This window comes from Babylonia areolata, chromosome 15 (genome assembly GCF_041734735.1).
Source record: "Babylonia areolata isolate BAREFJ2019XMU chromosome 15, ASM4173473v1, whole genome shotgun sequence".
Classification (NCBI taxonomy): Eukaryota; Metazoa; Mollusca; class Gastropoda; order Neogastropoda; family Buccinidae; genus Babylonia; species Babylonia areolata.
Genome location: NC_134890.1, coordinates 19,530,460 through 19,549,607, shown reverse-complemented (window position 1 = coordinate 19,549,607; position 19,148 = coordinate 19,530,460). Strand labels below are relative to the sequence as shown.

Sequence of the window (19,148 nt, the reverse complement as noted above, 5' to 3'; positions counted from 1 at the left end):
GGCTGTTCTTCAAACAGATGATACAGATGAAGTGAGGCTGCTCCTGATACAGATGATACAGATGAAGTGAGGCTGCTCTTCAAACAGATGATACAGATGAAGTGAGGCTGTTCCTCAAACAGATGATACAGATGAAGTGAGGCTGCTCTTGATACAGATGAAGTGAGGCTGTTCTTCAAACAGATGATACAGATGAAGTGAGGCTGTTCTTCAAACAGATGATACAGATGAAGTGAGGCTGTTCTTCAAACAGATGATACAGATGAAGTGAGGCTGCTCTTCAAACAGATGATACAGATGAAGGGAGACTGTTCTTCAAACAGATGATACAGATGAAGTGAGGCTGCTCTTCAAACAGATGATACAGATGAAGTGAGGCTGTTCTTCAAACAGATGATACAGATGAAGTGAGGCTGCTCTTCAAACAGATGATACAGATGAAGTGAGGCTGTTCCTCAAACAGATGATACAGATGAAGTGAGGCTGCTCTTGATACAGATGATACAGATGAAGTGAGGCTGTTCTTCAAACAGATGATACAGATGAAGTGAGGCTGTTCTTCAAACAGATGATACAGATGAAGTGAGGCTGCTCTTCAAACAGATGAAGTGAGGCTGCTCTTGATACAGATGAAGTGAGGCTGTTCTTCAAACAGATGATACAGATGAAGTGAGGCTGTTCTTCAAACAGATGAAGTGAGGCTGTTCTTCACACAGATGATACAGATGAAGTGAGGCTGTTCTTCAAACAGATGATACAGATGAAGTGAGGCTGCTCTTGATACAGATGAAGTGAGGCTGTTCTTCACACAGATGATACAGATGAAGTGAGGCTGTTCAAACAGATGATACAGATGAAGTGAGGCTGCTCTTGATACAGATGATACAGATGAAGTGAGGCTGTTCTTCAAACAGATGATACAGATGAAGTGAGGCTACTCTTCAAACAGATGATACAGATGAACTGAGGCTGTTCTTCAAACGGATGATTGAGATGAAGTGAAACTATTCTTCAAACAGAAAGTGAGGCTATTCTTTGAACAGATCATTCAGATGAAGCAAGGCTATTCTTCAAAAAGCTGATTCAAATGAAGGGAGGCTATTCATCAAATAGATCATTCTGAACTGGATTCATGGCACAGTCATTCAGCAGACTTCTCAAAAGCAGATATTTACGATAGAATCTTACAGACTGGTATTTGATTCTAAGGGAGAAGTGCATGCACAAAAAAAAAAAAACAAAAAAAAAAGGAAAGTCATGGGGAGTCCCGTGGTTCTAATCATCCTGTTTTTACATCCAGTCAACCACAAAGGCCATGGGAGGTGGAGCCAAAGCTATGTCCAGCTATCACTCACACTCCAGTTTATCTTCAGGTCGGCCAGCCTCCAGCAAGGACAGGTAGCAGACCAGGTCCTTCAGGTAGATGTGGCCCGTCTTGATCTCCATGCTCATGGAGCGGTTGCGCATGGCCTTGAGTTCGACTCCTGTCTTCAGCAGTGAGGAGTTGGACTGGCGGATCCAGGGATCCGTGCTTTCCAGTAACGGGCCTGCGACAGGAGAATGTTGAGTGAACCGAGTTATTATCTGTGGCTGTAATGGTAATTATTATCATTATAATTCTGACTATTATTTACTGCTATTATCCATGCTTTCCAGTAACGGACCTGCGACAGGACAATGTTGAGTGAACCGAGTTATTATCTGTAGCTGTACTGGTGATTATTATCATTATAATTCTGACCATTACTTACTGCTATTATCCATGCTTTCCAGTAACGGACCTGTGACAGGACAGTGCTGAGTGAACCGAGTTATTATCTGTAACTGTACTGGTGATTATTATCATTATAATTCTGACCATTACTTACTGCTATTATCCATGCTTTCCAGTAACGGACCTGTGACAGGACAATGCTGAGTGAACCGAGTTACTATCTCCTGCTGTACTGGTAAGTAATATCATTATAATTCTGACCATTACTTACTGCTGTTATCCGTACTTTCCAGTAATGTACCTGTGACAGGACAATGCTGAGTGAACCGAGTTATTGTCTGTGGCTTTACTGGTGATTATTATCATTATAATTCTGACCATTACTTACTGATATCATCCGTACTTTCCAGTAATGTACCTGTGACAGGACAATGCTGAGTGAACCGAGTTATTGTCTGTGGCTTTACTGGTGATTATTATCATTATAATTCTGACCATTACTTACTGATATCATCCGTACTTTCCAGTAATGTACCTGTGACAGGACAATGCTGAGTGAACTCAGTTATTATCTCCTGCTGTACTGGTAATTATTACCATTACTTTTCTGACCATTACTTACAGCTATTATCCATGCTTCCTAGTAACAGACATGTGACAAGACAATGCTGAGTGAACTGAGTTATTATCTGCTGCTGTACTGATAAGCATTCTCATTATTATTCTGAATATTACTTACTGTTATCACTGTCATTATCACTGTCAAACATCTGAATAACAATCTTACATTTCTATGACCTCTCTTATCATCATTAATATCATGACATGACCATTACCGACTGTTATTTTCACTGTAATATGTATCATTTTATTCAGATTTGCTTTTTTTTAAAATAATCACTGTTAATGTCCAAACAAAAATAATAGTATTAAATATCAGATAAGTAATAGGCAGAGAATCAGATTCACAAATCATTTTCTGCTTTTATATCTTATTTTCAAAAGAGGAGCCTGAAAGGGCAGAAAACAGCAATCTTACATACAAATACACACACTTATTATTTTTCTCTTACTCACACTGTACAAACATGTTGACATGTGTGAATTAGGTACAAGAATACATAAACACGTGTCCATCCAATGAACAAGAAGAAGAAAAGAAGATACCTAAATACGACTCATCTGTGTGCAAACTTGCGTGCAAACACAATCATACACAAATGCACTGGAGTGTACTTAAGCAACTGCATGTGTGTGCTATGAGAGAGAGAGACAGAGTAAGCAAGCAAGTGTTTGTGAGAGACAGTGTGTGTGTGTATGACCATATGTGACTGAACCGGAGTGCGTGCATGCATGCGAATGTACTTCACATATGCATGTGCTCAAGTTTATGGGTGTAAGCATAGGTACTCAAGTGTGCTTATTCATGTGCGTGTGAGCATGTGAACCTACATCTTGTTTTAAAATGTTACACCTGCAGTCAGTTATGCATGTATCTCGCTTTTTGCAGGCAGCAAATCTGCCTCTGTATTCACACACACACACACACACACACACGCACACACACACACAAGTCTATGCACAACACACAAGGTTCCAGCACATGTGACCAAACAAAATTCCATACTTTTTTTTTTTTCCTGACAAGAGTGAATGATTTCCATAAGCCAAACTGAATGAACACCCACAACACCTACACCCCATCCCCACCCAACCTATCCCCACACACCTACCCCCACAAACCCACCACCACCTCCACATCCACTCTCTCACCCAACCTACCCCCACACCTGCCACTACCCCTACACACAGACCACCACACCTACCCCCCTCCCCCTACGCCCACATACCCACCACACATGCATCAACCCCTCACACTCCCCCCCCCCACACCCACCCCACATACCATTACACACACACACTTTTTTTATTTTATTTTATCAATTCACTTATTTGTTTGTTTATTTATTTATTCATGAAATCAATGGTGTATCCATTTATTTGTTTACGCACTTTTATTCCCCCCTCAAGGCCTGACTAAGCGTTGGGTTACGCTGCTGATCAGGCATCTGCTTAGTAGATGTGATGTAGCATATATATACGGATTTGTCCAAACGCAGCAACGCCTCCTTGAGTAACTGAACTGAACTCACACTTACACAACCACCACCACACCAATCCCCACTCACATCCACCCACACCCACATACATCCCCCTGCTCCCCATGTTCCTCCCAGCCCCCCAACATCCCTCACCAGCCTCCCCATCACACATACAAACCCTTACCCATGCCGTTGTGCACGCTGTGGATGGAGTGGTTGGACTTTTTGGAGGAGGAGCGGGAGTGGTTGGACATGTCGGGCGGGGTGGACTCGTCTCCCCAGCCGCCCCCTTTGTCCAGAGACGACCCCGTCACCACTGCCAGAGACGGGTGGGTGGACGCTGACGCCGACCCTGCCAGGGAGAACAATCAACGCCATGAGTGAGCTTCCCTTTACGAAAGGTGCGCGTGTTGACGTTTTTTTGAGGGGGTTTATGCTTAGGTTGGGTGTTCTTTGCATTGCAACCCACCCCCCACCCCACCCCCCCAACACACAAACACATACATATAAGAGATAGAAACTAGAAGAAGGATATGCCTGCACAGCAACAAACACACACACACACAATGCGACTGATTTCAAAAGTTTTTAAAAAAAATCTAATTGCAATGCATAACTGTGATACAAAAAGAAAACAAATGCTGGGGGACAGAATTACCAAAATGCCATTATGAATATTTGTATGACATGGAAATGCTCCAACACAGGAGTTTATAGCAGTCAGCATAGTATATAGGGTCCACAATGACATGTGGCCCTCAACTATGAAGGGAGTCCAATGTCATATTTCTGTCATTTGTATAGATATTAAATTTTTCTCAAAGTGGATTTCATCCTTGTTAACAGTGAGCACACCACATTCAGGTCAGACACACTTTGCCTGAGCTGCACTCACACAAAGGCACCCCTCTACAAATGGTGTTGATATTTCAAGTACATTTTCACAGGCAGAGCTTGAGAGTATTTTACAGACTATTTTACAATGATGTCCTTAGAACCTGCATCATCCCTCTAAAAACAGTATTGATTATCTCTCTAAAAACAGTACTGACAAAACATGACATCAAGATTTCATATAAATTTATCTATTTAGTATAAACCTATCTATCCAACTATATAAATGGATGCTGAAAACTGAGTTATCAAAGCCACTATATATCAAGCTGATGTCGCAGATTTATCAATGGGATATTAGTTACTATCACCAAGTCAATTTGATTATCAAAATACTAACTGTGTAACAAGGTTTATGATAATAGCATAGGTTGTTACCTCAACAGTAGTAGAATCAATAAAGCAATAAAGCAAAGGTTCTGATCTCAACAGACGTGCAATCAGCAAAACAAAGGTGTTGAGTTCAATAGTAGTGCAATCAACAAAACTAAGGTGTTGATCTTAATAATGGTAATCAACAAAGCAAAGGTGTTGGTCTCAATTGTAGTGAAATGAACAAAGCAAATGTTTTTATCCCAATAGTAGTGCAATCAGCAAAGCAAAAGTTTTGATCTTAAAAGTGGTGTAATCAGCAAAACAGGTTTTGATCTCAACAGTTGGGTAATAGCAAAACAAAGGTGTTGATCTCAACAGTATTCAGCAAAAACAAAGGTGCTGATCTTAACAGTGGTGTAATCAACAAAACAAAGGTTTTCACCTCAATAGTAGTGCAGTCAACAAAGCAAAGGTGTTGATCTCAATAGTTTTGTCATAAAAAAAAACACAGTTTCTAATCTTAATAGCAATCAACAAATATGTTCATCTCAATAACAGTGTAGTCAACAAAGCAAAGGTGTTGATCTCAATAATGGTGTAATCAACAAAACAAAGGTGTTGATATCAATAGTGGTGTTATAAACAAAGTAGAGGTTTTGATCTCAACAGTGGCATAATCAACAAAGCAGAGGTGTTGTTCTCAATAGTGGTGTTATCAACAAAACAAAGGTGTTGATCTCAATAGTGGCATTATCAAAAAAACAAAGGTGTTGAACTCAATAGTGGTGTTATAAACAAAGTAGAGGTCTTGATCTCAACAGTGGCATAATCAACAAAGCAGAGGTGTTGATCTCAATAGTGACATAATCAACAAAACAAAGGTGTTCATCTCAATAGTGGTGTAATCAACAAAACAAAGGTGTTGATCTTAAAAGTCATGTTATCAACAAAACAAAGGTGTTGATCTCAATAGCGGTGTTATAAACAAAGTAGAGGTTTTGATCTCAACAGTGGTGTAATCAACAAAGCAGAGGTGTTGATCTCAACAGCGGTGTTATCAATAAAACAAAGGTTTTGATCTTAATAGTGACATGATCAACAAAACAAAGGTGTTGATCTCAACAGTGACATAATCAACAAAGCAGAGGTGTTGTTCTCAATAGTGGTGTTATCAACAAAACAAAGGTGTTGATCTCAATAGTGGCATTATCAAAAAAACAAAGGTGTTGAACTCAATAGTGGTGTTATAAACAAAGTAGAGGTTTTGATCTCAACAGTGGCATAATCAACAAAGCAGAGGTGTTGATCTCAATAGTGACATAATCAACAAAACAAAGGTGTTGATCTCAATAGTGGTGTAATCAACAAAACAAAGGTGTTGATCTTAAAAGTCATGTTATCAACAAAACAAAGGTGTTGATCTCAATAGCGGTGTTATAAACAAAGTACAGGTTTTGATCTCAACAGTGGTGTAATCAACAAAGCAGAGGTGTTGATCTCAACAGCGGTGTTATCAACAAAACAAAGGTTTTGATCTTAATAGTGACATGATCAACAAAACAAAGGTGTTGATCTCAATAGTGGTGTAATCAACAAAGTAGAGGTTTTTATCTCAACAGTGACATAATCAACAAAGCAGAGGTGTTGATCTCAACAGTGGCGTAATCAACAAAACAAAGGTGTTGATCTGAACGGTGCTGCAATCAACAAAGCAAAGGTGTTGATCTTAGCAGAGGTGTAATCAACAATGCAAAGGTGCTAATCTCGATATTGGTGTAATCAACAAAGCAGAGGTGTTGACCTCAATACTGATGTAATCAACAAAACAAAGGTATTGATCTCTATAGTGCTGAAAGACCAACAGGGACATGAACACAGTGAGTGAAGGAGGTAATGTAATGTTCAAGACCACCACCACCAACACAGCGAAACAGAAAGAAAAGAAAAAAATCCATACACTAGAGGCGACACTGGGCACTGCGGCATGTGCGAGCGCAAGGGAGAGAGAGTGTGTACACTAAACACCGGCCAAGTGAAACCATTGTCAACACTGGTCCATGCTTCAGGGCAAAACCCACCTTCCCTGCCCCTCCGTTAATCAATAGCACTGTGGGCAAAAACAAAGGGAGGTCATGACACAGGAGCATTCACCCTCCTCATCACAGCAACAGCACGGCTCACAGAATTGATAATATTGATTCATGGTCATGACAGTGCTCTTGGATGATGATGATGATGATGATGATGAATATGATGATGACCCTCACCAAAGCAACAACACAGCTCACAGAATCCATGATACTGATTCATGATCATAAAAGTGATGATGATGATGATGATGGTGATTATCACCCTCACCACAGTAACAGCATGGCTCATCTAATGTATAATACTCGTTCATGATCATGACAGTGATGATGATGATGATGATGATGATGATGATGACAACCATCACCACATCAACAGCAAGGCTGAAAGAATTGGTATACTGACTTACGCTTATGACAGTGATGATGATGATGATGATGATGATGATTATGATTAATTTGTTCCCTTCTGTGTTTTCTTGTAGTTAAGCACAATCAACACTGTTCAAAATAGCCCCCCAAAATGCACACAAGCACTCACACGCACACACACAGGCACACAAACACACACACGCAAACAATTTGTATGGATTACAGCCAAAAGAGACAAAATAGGAAATCAATACAAACCACTATGATTTTTTTTTTATGGATCATGGTAAAAGAAATATAATAATATAACAAACAGAAAAAGGTGCTTTTAATTTCTTAAGATTTTGTTGTTGTTTTTTGCAGGGGGGTGAGTGGACATGGAAAATATTCTGTGTTGACAGTCAAAATAATGCACTGCAATAAGATCATGTTTGAGATGATTTAAACAACAAAAATATATTTTTAAATAATCTAAAAATATCATGATCGTGACTTAAATGCAGCTTACAGTGTCTCTCTCTCAGTGAATCCACATTTTAATCAATCAATCTAGTTTTTTGCTCAGGATTTTTTTTTTTTTTTTTTTTTTTTTAATAATCTCTTACCAATCAGTAAAACAGCGCTGGAAATAGCAGTCTGTTTAAAATACATTTAGTAATGAGATGTCAGTCCAATCACTTACAGTGCCTTACGAGTCTTAGAGTCACAAGGAACCCATCTCTTATGCATTAAGGATTCACAATCATGTTTACTTATTCAATGGAAAGAGTGACCATGTAAACCTTCTCCCTCCTTCCTACCACTTCCACCCCCCCAACCTCATCAACAACACTTACATTGCTTGCAAAACAAAACAATCAAACACACAACAACAAACACAGTGATGTCTACATCACTAGAATACACAACTACAGAATGATCATTCTCTTGACAAAAAAAACACCATCAGATTATCAAAATACACTAATACTAAGTTCTACAGCAGGCCACAAGGAAGAACAACTTTAAAGAAATAGAAATAATCATTCAAGTGTTTTAAAAACAGGATCATGCTAAAACAACAACAACAACAACAACAACAACAGCAAACAGGCAACAACACTATACTATAAAGCAAAAACAACAAAGGGAAACACCACACTGAAACCAATGACAGTCACACTAACAAACAAAATACTAATCAATTATACTTGACATTCAGACATCACATTGCCATCCCAAATGCCAATACTGCAATGTCCTTTCATGTAGGGCTGTGCAAATATGCTGACAATGTTACAGAACAAATTCTAGCACTGTGTGTTACTGGCTACTTTTTGACTGGAGGCAAACTGATATGGCCATGCAAACACAAAGACGTATTTCTGTTTTCAATGTTTCAGTTTCTTAAGGAAGCGTCACTGCGTTCTGAAAAACCCATATATGTACGTTTGAACACATCTGCTAGACAGACGTCTAACAACACCATAACCCAAACTGCTAGTCAGGCCTGGAGTACATGCATATGTCTTTGTATATATATCAATATGGATCTTTTCTACAGACTTCTGCTAGAGGACAACACTTTTGTTGCCATGGGTTCTTTTTTCATGCGCAAAGTGCATGCTGCACATGGGACCTCGGTTTACCATCTCATCCAAATGACTAGACACTCAGTTTCATTTTCCAGTCAAATTAGCAGGAATTAACCCAGACCCTAACAGACAGTGTATTGGAAGATGGGCATCTTATCCATTCTGTCATCTTCCTCCATTGCTTTCAGTGGTTTATTTATCAGACATCTGATGTTCACATTTGTTAAACCCACTTCACTAACATTTATCAGTTAGGTATCACACTCATTTTTACAAAAATCATTTTTGTTGTTGTTGACAGATAAATAATATTTTTAGTGATGTAAACAAACATTCTGAGTTAACACAACAAATATGTAAATATTCCATCTGAAAATGGCTAAACAAACACATATGTGTATATATAAAAGATAACACAACAAATGTGACAGATAAGAGATGCATGTTACCCATATACGTTTTCCTGAATTGATAGTGTAAGATAAATAAAAGCAAAATACATTTTAAATCAGCATTTTCTGAAAGCAAGGGGGCAAAATGATATCTGGAACTAATCTTTTGTTCCTATCACAAATGCATGAATGCACAAATATCTATATGTGCACTTATTGGTTCACGCCACATACATACACACACATTGCAAAGCAGAACTACAAGATAAACCCTAGTTTCAGTTTCTCAAGGGGGCATCACTGTGTTCGGACAAATCCATATATGCTACACCATATATATATATATATATATATATATATATATAAGAGAGAGAGAGAGAGAGAAAGAAAGAGAGAGAGAGATACATCTGTGTACCTATCTGAGTGGATTTTTTCTTTAGAATTTTGTCAGAGGACAACACTTTTGTTGCCATGGATTCTTTCTCAGTGCATCAAGTTTGTGCTGTATCTGAGACCTCAGTTTATCACCTTATCCCAAAGACCAGATGTTCAGTTGGATTTACCATTCAAACCTGGGAGAAAAGGCTAGAGCTAGAATCACAGACCCCCACAGACACTGTGTCAGGCAGACAAGTGTCTAAACCATTCTGCCACATTCCACATAAACACAAATATGACATAAACCTTAAACCCTTTTCGTTCATCCATTCACACTATTAGTACAACTAACTGCGGGAGTGAAAAGATGTTAAAAACAACATCGTTACAGAAAAAAATCAATAAACAAAAAAATGAAATAAAATAAATCTACACCCCCAGCCCACAACTGTCCCTCCCTGAACGTATTACAGAATACTTCATTACCACCAGTAAGAGAAATTCATTTAACAATGATTACAAAATTGGAAAATCTCTGCTTAGCTTAGCTCAAGAACTGAAACATTGTCTCAGGATCATAACCAACCATCACAGTACTAGTACACAGTCTTTGTGGGAGTAAGGATTAAACTGTTTCAGAAAGGAGGAAGGTGGCAGAATGGTTAAGATGCTTATCTGCAATATGAGGAGTTTGTGTTATACTCCCAGTTTGGTTAAATACACTATTGTGACACCAAAACAGTGTTTGTGAGGAAGCAGCAGAAATAAGAATTCGCATTGGCACAGCCACTGCAGCCATGACCAAACTGAACAGAGTGTGGAAAAGTAACATCCGATTCTCCACAAAATTCAAACTCTACAAAGCCCTGGTAGTCTCCATTGTTCTGTATGGTTGCGAGGCATGGACACTGACGGCCGAAACTGAAAGGAAGATCCAGGCCTTCGAGAACAAATGCCTGAGGAAGCTCCTTCAAATTCCCTGGATCGAGCACAGGACCAATGAACATGTATGGAGCAGAATTGAGAACCTTACTGGACCTCAGGAACCTCTCCTTTCAACTGTGAAGAGACGCAAGCTGAAATGGTTTGGACACAACACTCGACACACCAGCTTGTCCAAAACAATTATGCAAAGCACCATCGAGGGCGGGAGAAGAAGAGGAAGACAGTGGAAGAACTGGCATGAGAACATCAAACAATGGACCGGACTCCACACACGTGAGCTGCTGCCGGCGGCTGCCGACAGAGAGATGGAGAAGGGAGGTTGTGTCTGTGGTCCTAAGGCTTCCCCCAATGACTACTTTGTAGTTATGGGCCTGAGGTGAGGTGAGGTGAGGTGAGGTGAGGGGTTCAATTCCTGCTCTCGCCCTTTCTCCTAAGTATGACATGAAAATCACAGTGAGAGTCCAGTCATACAGATGAGATGATAAACTGAGGTCACATGTCCAGCACATGTTTGGCTCACTGAAAAAGAACCCATGGCAACGAAAGTGTTGTCCTCTGGCAAAAATTATGTAGTTGAAATCCACTCTGATAGATACACAAATATATGCGCATGCACTCAAGGCCTGACTAAGCATTCTGGATTATGCTGCTGGTCAGGCATCTGCCTAGCAGATGTGGTGTAGCACATATGGATTTGTCCAAACGCAGTGATGCTTCCTTGTGAAACTGGAAATGAAACGGTCAGAAATGACCGACAGCTCTGCACTGGGCAGGATGTTCACCACCGGATGCCCATTGTAGAGCACTTATTTTGGAGCATTTAAGATTGTGAAGTATGAGCAAGAAAGCCATGACCCGCATGTAACATGCAGAGAAAATGTCTTGTTTCCAGTGAAGTTGAAAGAAATAATTTTACACTGGGATGTATCAGAAACTACTGGCTGTTGACTTGGAAGTGCTTTTCATTTTGTCCATGGTCATTTACAAAACTGCAGATCAAATGAAAGCAAAACAAAAAACGAGCAAAAAAAAAACCAAAACAAAACAACAAAAAAACACCAAACAAAAAACACCACACCATAGGTCAGCCTCTGGGACCCATGTAAACCTCAACCATAAACTTAACTATACTCAGGTTCCTAAGATATCAGAGAAACCAGGATTACAAGTTGTAAGACTGCAACTAAGCAAGTCAGATTCTCTGTATATCATAATCAAAGAACACCTGAAGACAAGTGCAACTATCCTTGTAAAGGTATTTCAGTTTTGAAGCTATACTTCTAAGTTTGAGGTAATTAACATGTTCTCCTGGCAGTTCACACTGACACTGGGTATAGCTTTCGTAATGGATGTCCAAACAAAAACATTTATTGTACACACACACACCAATTTTGACCATAATGCACTAATCAACTGTTAAAATCACTAACACAGACCAGGGCTGCCATAATTAGAATTCAACATCAGTCAAAATTTGGAAAGAAATTGCAAAGAGAAGACTGAAGGAGAGAAAAAAAAAATCAACGCTACGATGCTGAAAACAAATGACTCCATTGTAAACAGATCTAAAGGAAGGCACTGGGGCAGTAGAATAAAACTTCTTATACTAAATGGAACAAAAAGAAAAACAAAGGTATCAAACTTATTTTCTCTTTAGCTTCTGGAGAAGTGCACAGAAATAACATGAAGGGAATGAAACAATCAGGATAAGAAACAAAATCATGAAGGCTTTACTCTTAAAGGCATGCTCCAACCAAACAAGGAGAAAACATGGTCACCTCCAATTTAAGACTTCATAGGGAAAGAGTGTGTTCTTTCTTTCAAAAGCATTCAGACAATCCTCACTGCAATAGACAGCAATGACTACCTGAATCACCAGGTAGTCCATTCATCTCTTTCTCAATCATGAATTTGGCACCAAACTGGAGAGTAAAGAATTAGCGGAAATGCAACTAGTATTTTGAAGTCCAAACCAATTCATTCTAACAGATTGCTTTAACATAAAAGACAATAACTAATCTAGTATCAGATACCTGTGAAAAATAAATGAGATGAACCCTTACACATTTCCATGAGCTTTCTGAAGTCTTAGATTGGAACCCATACAACAAACCAACCAAGCACAACACCACATTATCAAATCACACTCACCCAAGACCAAACCTACATGCCAATGCCGCAAACGTCTACTTTTCAGGCAAGAAGGCTGTTGACAAGAACTGAAGGGGGACAACCAAAGGTGGCAGCAAAGGCAATGGCAACCAAAGGTGGACAACCAAAGGTGACGGCAACCGAAGGTGGCAGCAAACAAAGGTAATGGCAACCAAAGGTGGCAGCAAACAAAGGCAATGGCAACCAAAGGGGGACAACCAAAGGAGGGACAACCAAAGGTGGCAGCAAACAAAGGCAATGGCAACCAAATGCAATGGCAACCAAAGGTGGCAGCAAACAAAGGCAATGGCAACCAAAGGTGGCAGCAAACAAAGGCAATGGCAACTAAAGGTGGCAGCAACCAAAGGGGGTGGGGGGAAACAACCAAAGGTGATGGCAACCAAAGGGGGAGACAACCAAAGGTGGCAACAACCAAAGGGGGAGACAACCAAAGGTGGCAGCAACCAAAGGTGATGGCAACCAAAGGGGGGAGGGAAGGGTTGGGGGGGGGGGGAGGGTGGGGGGGGCAGAGACAACCACAGGTGAAGGAAATCAAAGGTGGCAGCACCAAAGGGGGGGACAACCAAAACCAAAGGTGATGGCAATTAAAGGTGACACCAACCAAAGAAGGGGCAACCAAAGATAGCAGCAACCAAAAGAGAGACAGCCAAACAGAAGGAAGGAACATAAGAAGGAAACGAAACCCAACAACCACCAACGTGCCAACGACAACGAACAAAAGAACCAAACGACAGAACCCTCAAAACCAAACCCCCCCGCTAGTCTACCTGCACGACTGCGCCTGCCTGGGTCCCCCCCACTATCGTGCCGCACGTGACCCAGGCCGTGCTGCAACTTCTCCGTCAGCCCATGAATCTTCTCCGCCAGGCTGGAGTGGGGCCGCGAGCTGGACTGTGAGGAGGAATCCTTCTCATAGTGCATCTCTGAGGTGAGGTTGGTGATGGGCGCACAGATGGTCTGTGAGGCCACCACCGCCACGTCCTTGACGTGAAAGTCCTTACCCTGCCCCCCTCCTCCTCCTCCGCCTCCGGCGGCGTTGGGGAAGGCGCCCGTGGCCCCCGCCCCTTTCTTCATGAAGGAGAAAAAGAGGTGCTGGCACAGCTCCTCGGGGATCTCAGCTTCCAGGTACAGGTCCATGAACAGCTTGAAGCCGTTGTAGTCGATGGGCTGCACACAAACACACCCATACACACCCATCACCATTTCAATTAGTGCAATGTAGTCTGTAAAGTGAACACACACATCACCGTTTCAGTCTGGCCATGGTGCACTGCAGTCTATAGGGTGCACATATCAATCACCTTTTCCATTTGTGCATTGTGGTCTATAAACTGCACACACCCATCACCATTTCCATTTGTGCGTTGTAGTCTATAAACTGCACACATCCATCACCATTTCAATCAGGCCATGGAGCATTTCACACATCCATCACCATTTCAATCAGGCCATGGAGCATTTCACACATCCATCACCATTTCAATCAGGCCATAGAGCATTTCACACATCCATCACCATTTCAATCCAGCCATGGTAAACTGTAGGCTATAGGCTGCACACATCCATCACCATCTAAATCAGGTCATGGTGTGTTTCACGAACTCATCACCTTTTCAATCAGGCCATGGAGCATTTCACACACCCATCACCTTTTCAATCAGGTCATGGCACACGGACTAAAGGTTTCACACACCCATCACCTTTTCAATTACGCCATGGTGAATTCATTATTTTGGCAGTCTGGCAGAAACAAGACCCAGTGACTGTCAGGCACTGTCTCTCAGAGCAGTCACACAACACAGTGCACTTACAGAACAACTGACACAACACCCTAGCCAAGACAATCATATCTGATAGGATTTCAGGCCCTCTTCTATTTTCACCTGGCAGGAACGTATGACAGCCACTGAAACCCTGGTCATGTGTCTATCTTTGTGACCCTTCTTGCAAAGTATTCACAATCAAAGTGGCAATGGGCGCAACAGCCAAGTGGTTAAAGCGTTTGGCCTTTCAAACTGAGGGTCCTGGATCCACATCCTGGTAATGACACCAGGTGGATTAACCCTCTTACAATCACATATTTCACAGAGAAGCACTTCCTGGTGTTTGGCTGTGGCCTGTTGAAGGCAGAGATTTTTCCGATCTTACACACACACACACACACACACATGCTGACTGACCTCCTCAGGGTTGTACTTGGACAGCACACCATCTCCATTGAACTCCTCCAGTACATCTTTGACCTTTTTGCAAGAATCTGTTCACACACACACACACACACACACACACACACGTGTGCATGCACACACATACACACACACACGCACACACACACACGCAGATACACAAACACAAACATGCACACACACACACACACACACACACACACACACACACACACACACACACAGTGGCAATGAATACTATCTGTGCACAATGTACTAAGTTGTACTATCTATCCACACAACTAGGATTTTACGTTAGTCTTTTCTTTTTCTTTTAATGTAAAATGTGCTAGAAAGTAAGGACAACTGTATGACCAAATGAAGAAAAAACAATCATCAGGCAATCCACTGATCCATCAATCAGTTATGAGAAACCAGAGATAACCAGAGACAAAAAAAACAACAACACAGTTTCAGTTTCAGTTCAAAGCACAAGGACTGGTCCACACAAGTGACACCACATCTGTTCAAAAGAAAGGAGAAGAAAAACAGATAATAAATAAAGAAAGAAAAAAAAGATAAATAAATAAATAAATAAAATTTTAAAATATAAATAAAGTCACCATCTATCTGTCAAATCCTCTAATATTATTCTATTCTATAATTCTTGCCTTCAATTTTAAGAATTCTTTATAATTTGGAATAGGGTTTCTCATTTTCAAATGACTGTTTCTTAATGTATGTGATAAACTCTGAACATAAATCTTTAAGGCATGCAAAAAAAGTGGTATTTTCTATTACAGAAACTGCAACTGAAGAATTTATCACAATACAACGATAATTTTATCATAGTGTCTCTTATTCAGAAATAGTGCTTCTTAGTTTTTCTTTAAAAAGCATGTTACAATCCCTTTTGCTGTGTGATAAATCCAGCTACTAAGTTTCATTACTTTCATGTTTTAACTCTACTTTTTTCATTTTTTAAGTTTAACATAAGTCATGTTCATACATATATATGTATGTAAGATTCAATTGCGTACTGAGAGACTGTGTGGTTTAAGTGAGGAGTCTTTGAACACACATGTAATTTTCAATTCGTTTAATAAAGATGTATATGTATTGGATTGGATTGGTTGGATTGGATGGGATGGGACTGCACTGTACTGCATTGCATTGCATTGTATTGTATTGTATTGTATTGTATTGTATTGTACTTTACTGTACTGTATTGGTATTGCATTGCATTGCACTGCATTGCATTCAAAGTGGGCACTGACATGAAATGTACTCCTGCATCTGGTGGAACTCTGCAGGACTGAGCTTCTGCCACTGTCGTGCCATGATTGTGGTGGTGGTGAGGGTGGCCGCCTGAGGTCAGAGGTCAATGATGGACAGTGGACGGCCCTAGTGGTCAGCGCAGAGTGGAACTCCTGTGACCCCCTCAATGTGGGAGTGTTTCTCTCTCTCTCTGAGGAACTGCTTCCCTGCCTGCCAGCCCCCTTTCAATTACCAGGACTGTAGAAATGTGCCATCACAGCTGGGTTGGTTTGTCGCTGGGTCTTGAATGTGGACCACCACCACTGTAACACACACAGAGAGAAAAAGACATCTTTGAGAATAATCCTATGGAAATTCCTCTCAGGGCTGATTTTGGATTCATGATAGATTTATACAACATCAAGTTTCCAGTAAACTTTCTTTTTCTACTTCCCTCCACCCCCTTTCTATTCAGTGTACAAAACTTACAATTCCAGAAACATAATGATGGCTGTTTTATCATTCTGTTGCAAATATATGCTGCAGTACACCCACTGCGTTCCTTCACATGTGAAATGGCAAAACACCAGAAATAAATGGCCATTTCCATTCATGCAGATTTTCTTACCTTGGGACAGAAAGATAATTTTTACAATGGTTAACGAACTTCAGCCTGTTTGTTGCACACTGGAAAGAACTCTCATCTGTGGCACACCGCTTGCAGGAACTAAAGAAATCATAATACAGTCATTTTCCCACTCTTTTTCATTTTCCCATTCTCTTTTTGTGTATGTCAGCAAAATTCCATCTAGAAATGGTCAGAAAGAAATAGTATTGCATTCAGGACTGTTTCAAAGGATGAGCATCTGTGATAGATGAAGGGTTATCTTCCATACTCTCTCAGTGATATTACTCTAGTGCTACATATATATATATATATATATATATATATATATATATATATATATATATATATCCCATTTCCCCAACATGGCCAAAAAACCACAAGAAGTCAACAATATCAGAGCAGCCTTGAGGCCAGACACCTAAGAAGACTCTGCACTGTAGATGAGCCCCCTCAGTGGAGTTTAGCAGAGCCTGCCCTGATTCCAAGGCAACCACCCTGCTAACTAAGCTCACCACTGACGACAATGAAAGCCATTCAACCATGAATTCGATCTCAGGATACAATCTATTACAAGTGGTCTCTCTAACTGTCCTGAGCACCTGTTGACATTGGAGATTGACAAAGACTTCACACAGGCATCAAAGTGGAGGGAAAAGAACATGTAGTAGTAGGCAGAGCAAGAAGTACCAAACAATGTGGTCGTTTTACTGTATATATATGACTATTAATACAGCTCAGAATACCATAATAATGATCACAACAATGCACTGTATATGACTATCAATACAGCTGAGAATAATAATGATCACAACAACGCTATGAAAACCCATTTTGCTTCAAGACAAGAACTGTGACAAGGTTATAAATACTCTGAGCTTCCTTTGACAGAATATATAAATCTCAACACACTATCACACCAAAGAGATGAAGACACTCACATCAGAAAATGTTACAAGTCTCTCAAAGAAATCTATACACTATACAGTTGAAATACAAATGAAATTTCACATTTCACACACTTGGTTCCAGCTTTCCTATGGTACAGTCCACTCTGGATCACAGCTGGTCACTGTGGAAAAATCCCACAGTGACACTGAATTTTAGCTGCTGATGGTGCTGGAACCCACAACTACCCTGGCCATCAATACAGAATGCTAAGTACTTCCCTAATGACCATGGCAAACTGTTAAATGTCCCAAGCATAAATATAGAATGCTGAGTGTTTGCCTAAAGATCTTTACCAGGTAGACTGTTAGGTATCCTGGCCATCAATAAAAATGGTGAGTCAGTGACTGTTTGCCTAATGACCATGGCAGACTGTTAGATATCCTGCACATCAGTAAGAATGCTAAGTGTTTGCCTAAAGGCCTGGGCAGGCTGTTATATATCCTGGCCATCAATAGGAAAGCTGAGTGTTTGCTTAAAGACCTCAACTGGTTGTTAGATATCTTGGCCATCAATAAGAATGTTAGTGTTTGCCTAAAAACTTCGACAGGCTGTTAGATATCCTGGCCATCAATAAGAATGCTGAGTGTTTGCCTAATGTCCATGACAGACTCAAACTGTTAGCTGTCATTGCCGTCAATATAGAATGCCAAGTGTTTGCCTAATGACCACATAAGACTGTTAAAAGTAGACACAAAGGATAATCATTTTCAATATTTTGGGTCAGCTGTACTTGTGCCTAATCCACCCTATCCCCCCCACCCCCCTCTACCCCCTCTCTTTCCCAAGACTTATTCCCCCAACTACAATTCTTTTTGCCCTGAAATGTGAAGAGGTAATATGGTGGGGTTTTTTGTAACTGTTCTGTAAAGATTGAAAACTGCAGCACTGACAGGGGAAAGCAAGCCTGATCTTCCTCTCAGCAGAGTAATGCTTAACAACAACAACAACAACAACAAAAAGAAGCTACTGGTCATTCACACACACACACACACACACACACACACACACACACACAAAGTTGAGATAATAAAAGATACACAGAGACACAGACAAACAGACGAAAGACACAATTTGCCACTCAGCAACCAACCAACATCAAAAACCAGCCCAATAAAGAAAATACGCACATGTGCAACCTGCCTTTTTGTCTGTGTGTGTGTGTGTGTGAGTTAGGATGCCTTCCTTATACCCCAGCTACGGTCTAA

The 19,148-nt window shown here is 40.5% G+C and overlaps 1 protein-coding gene across 1 annotated transcript in view; it reads right to left on the bottom strand.

The window, feature by feature from the left end:
- Window positions 1-19,148, bottom strand: part of LOC143290210 (diacylglycerol kinase beta-like) — a 121,830-nt gene that overhangs the window by 31,711 nt on the left and 70,971 nt on the right. The window contains exons 3-7 of the mRNA XM_076599534.1: window positions 16,388-16,690; window positions 15,126-15,202; window positions 13,713-14,112; window positions 4,001-4,168; window positions 1,356-1,547 (exon numbers count right to left, since the gene is read on the bottom strand). Of these exons, the coding sequence (XP_076455649.1) occupies window positions 1,356-1,547; window positions 4,001-4,168; window positions 13,713-14,112; window positions 15,126-15,202; window positions 16,388-16,451 (901 nt within the window). The 5' untranslated portion in view covers window positions 16,452-16,690. The remainder of the gene's footprint in view (window positions 1-1,355; window positions 1,548-4,000; window positions 4,169-13,712; window positions 14,113-15,125; window positions 15,203-16,387; window positions 16,691-19,148) is intronic.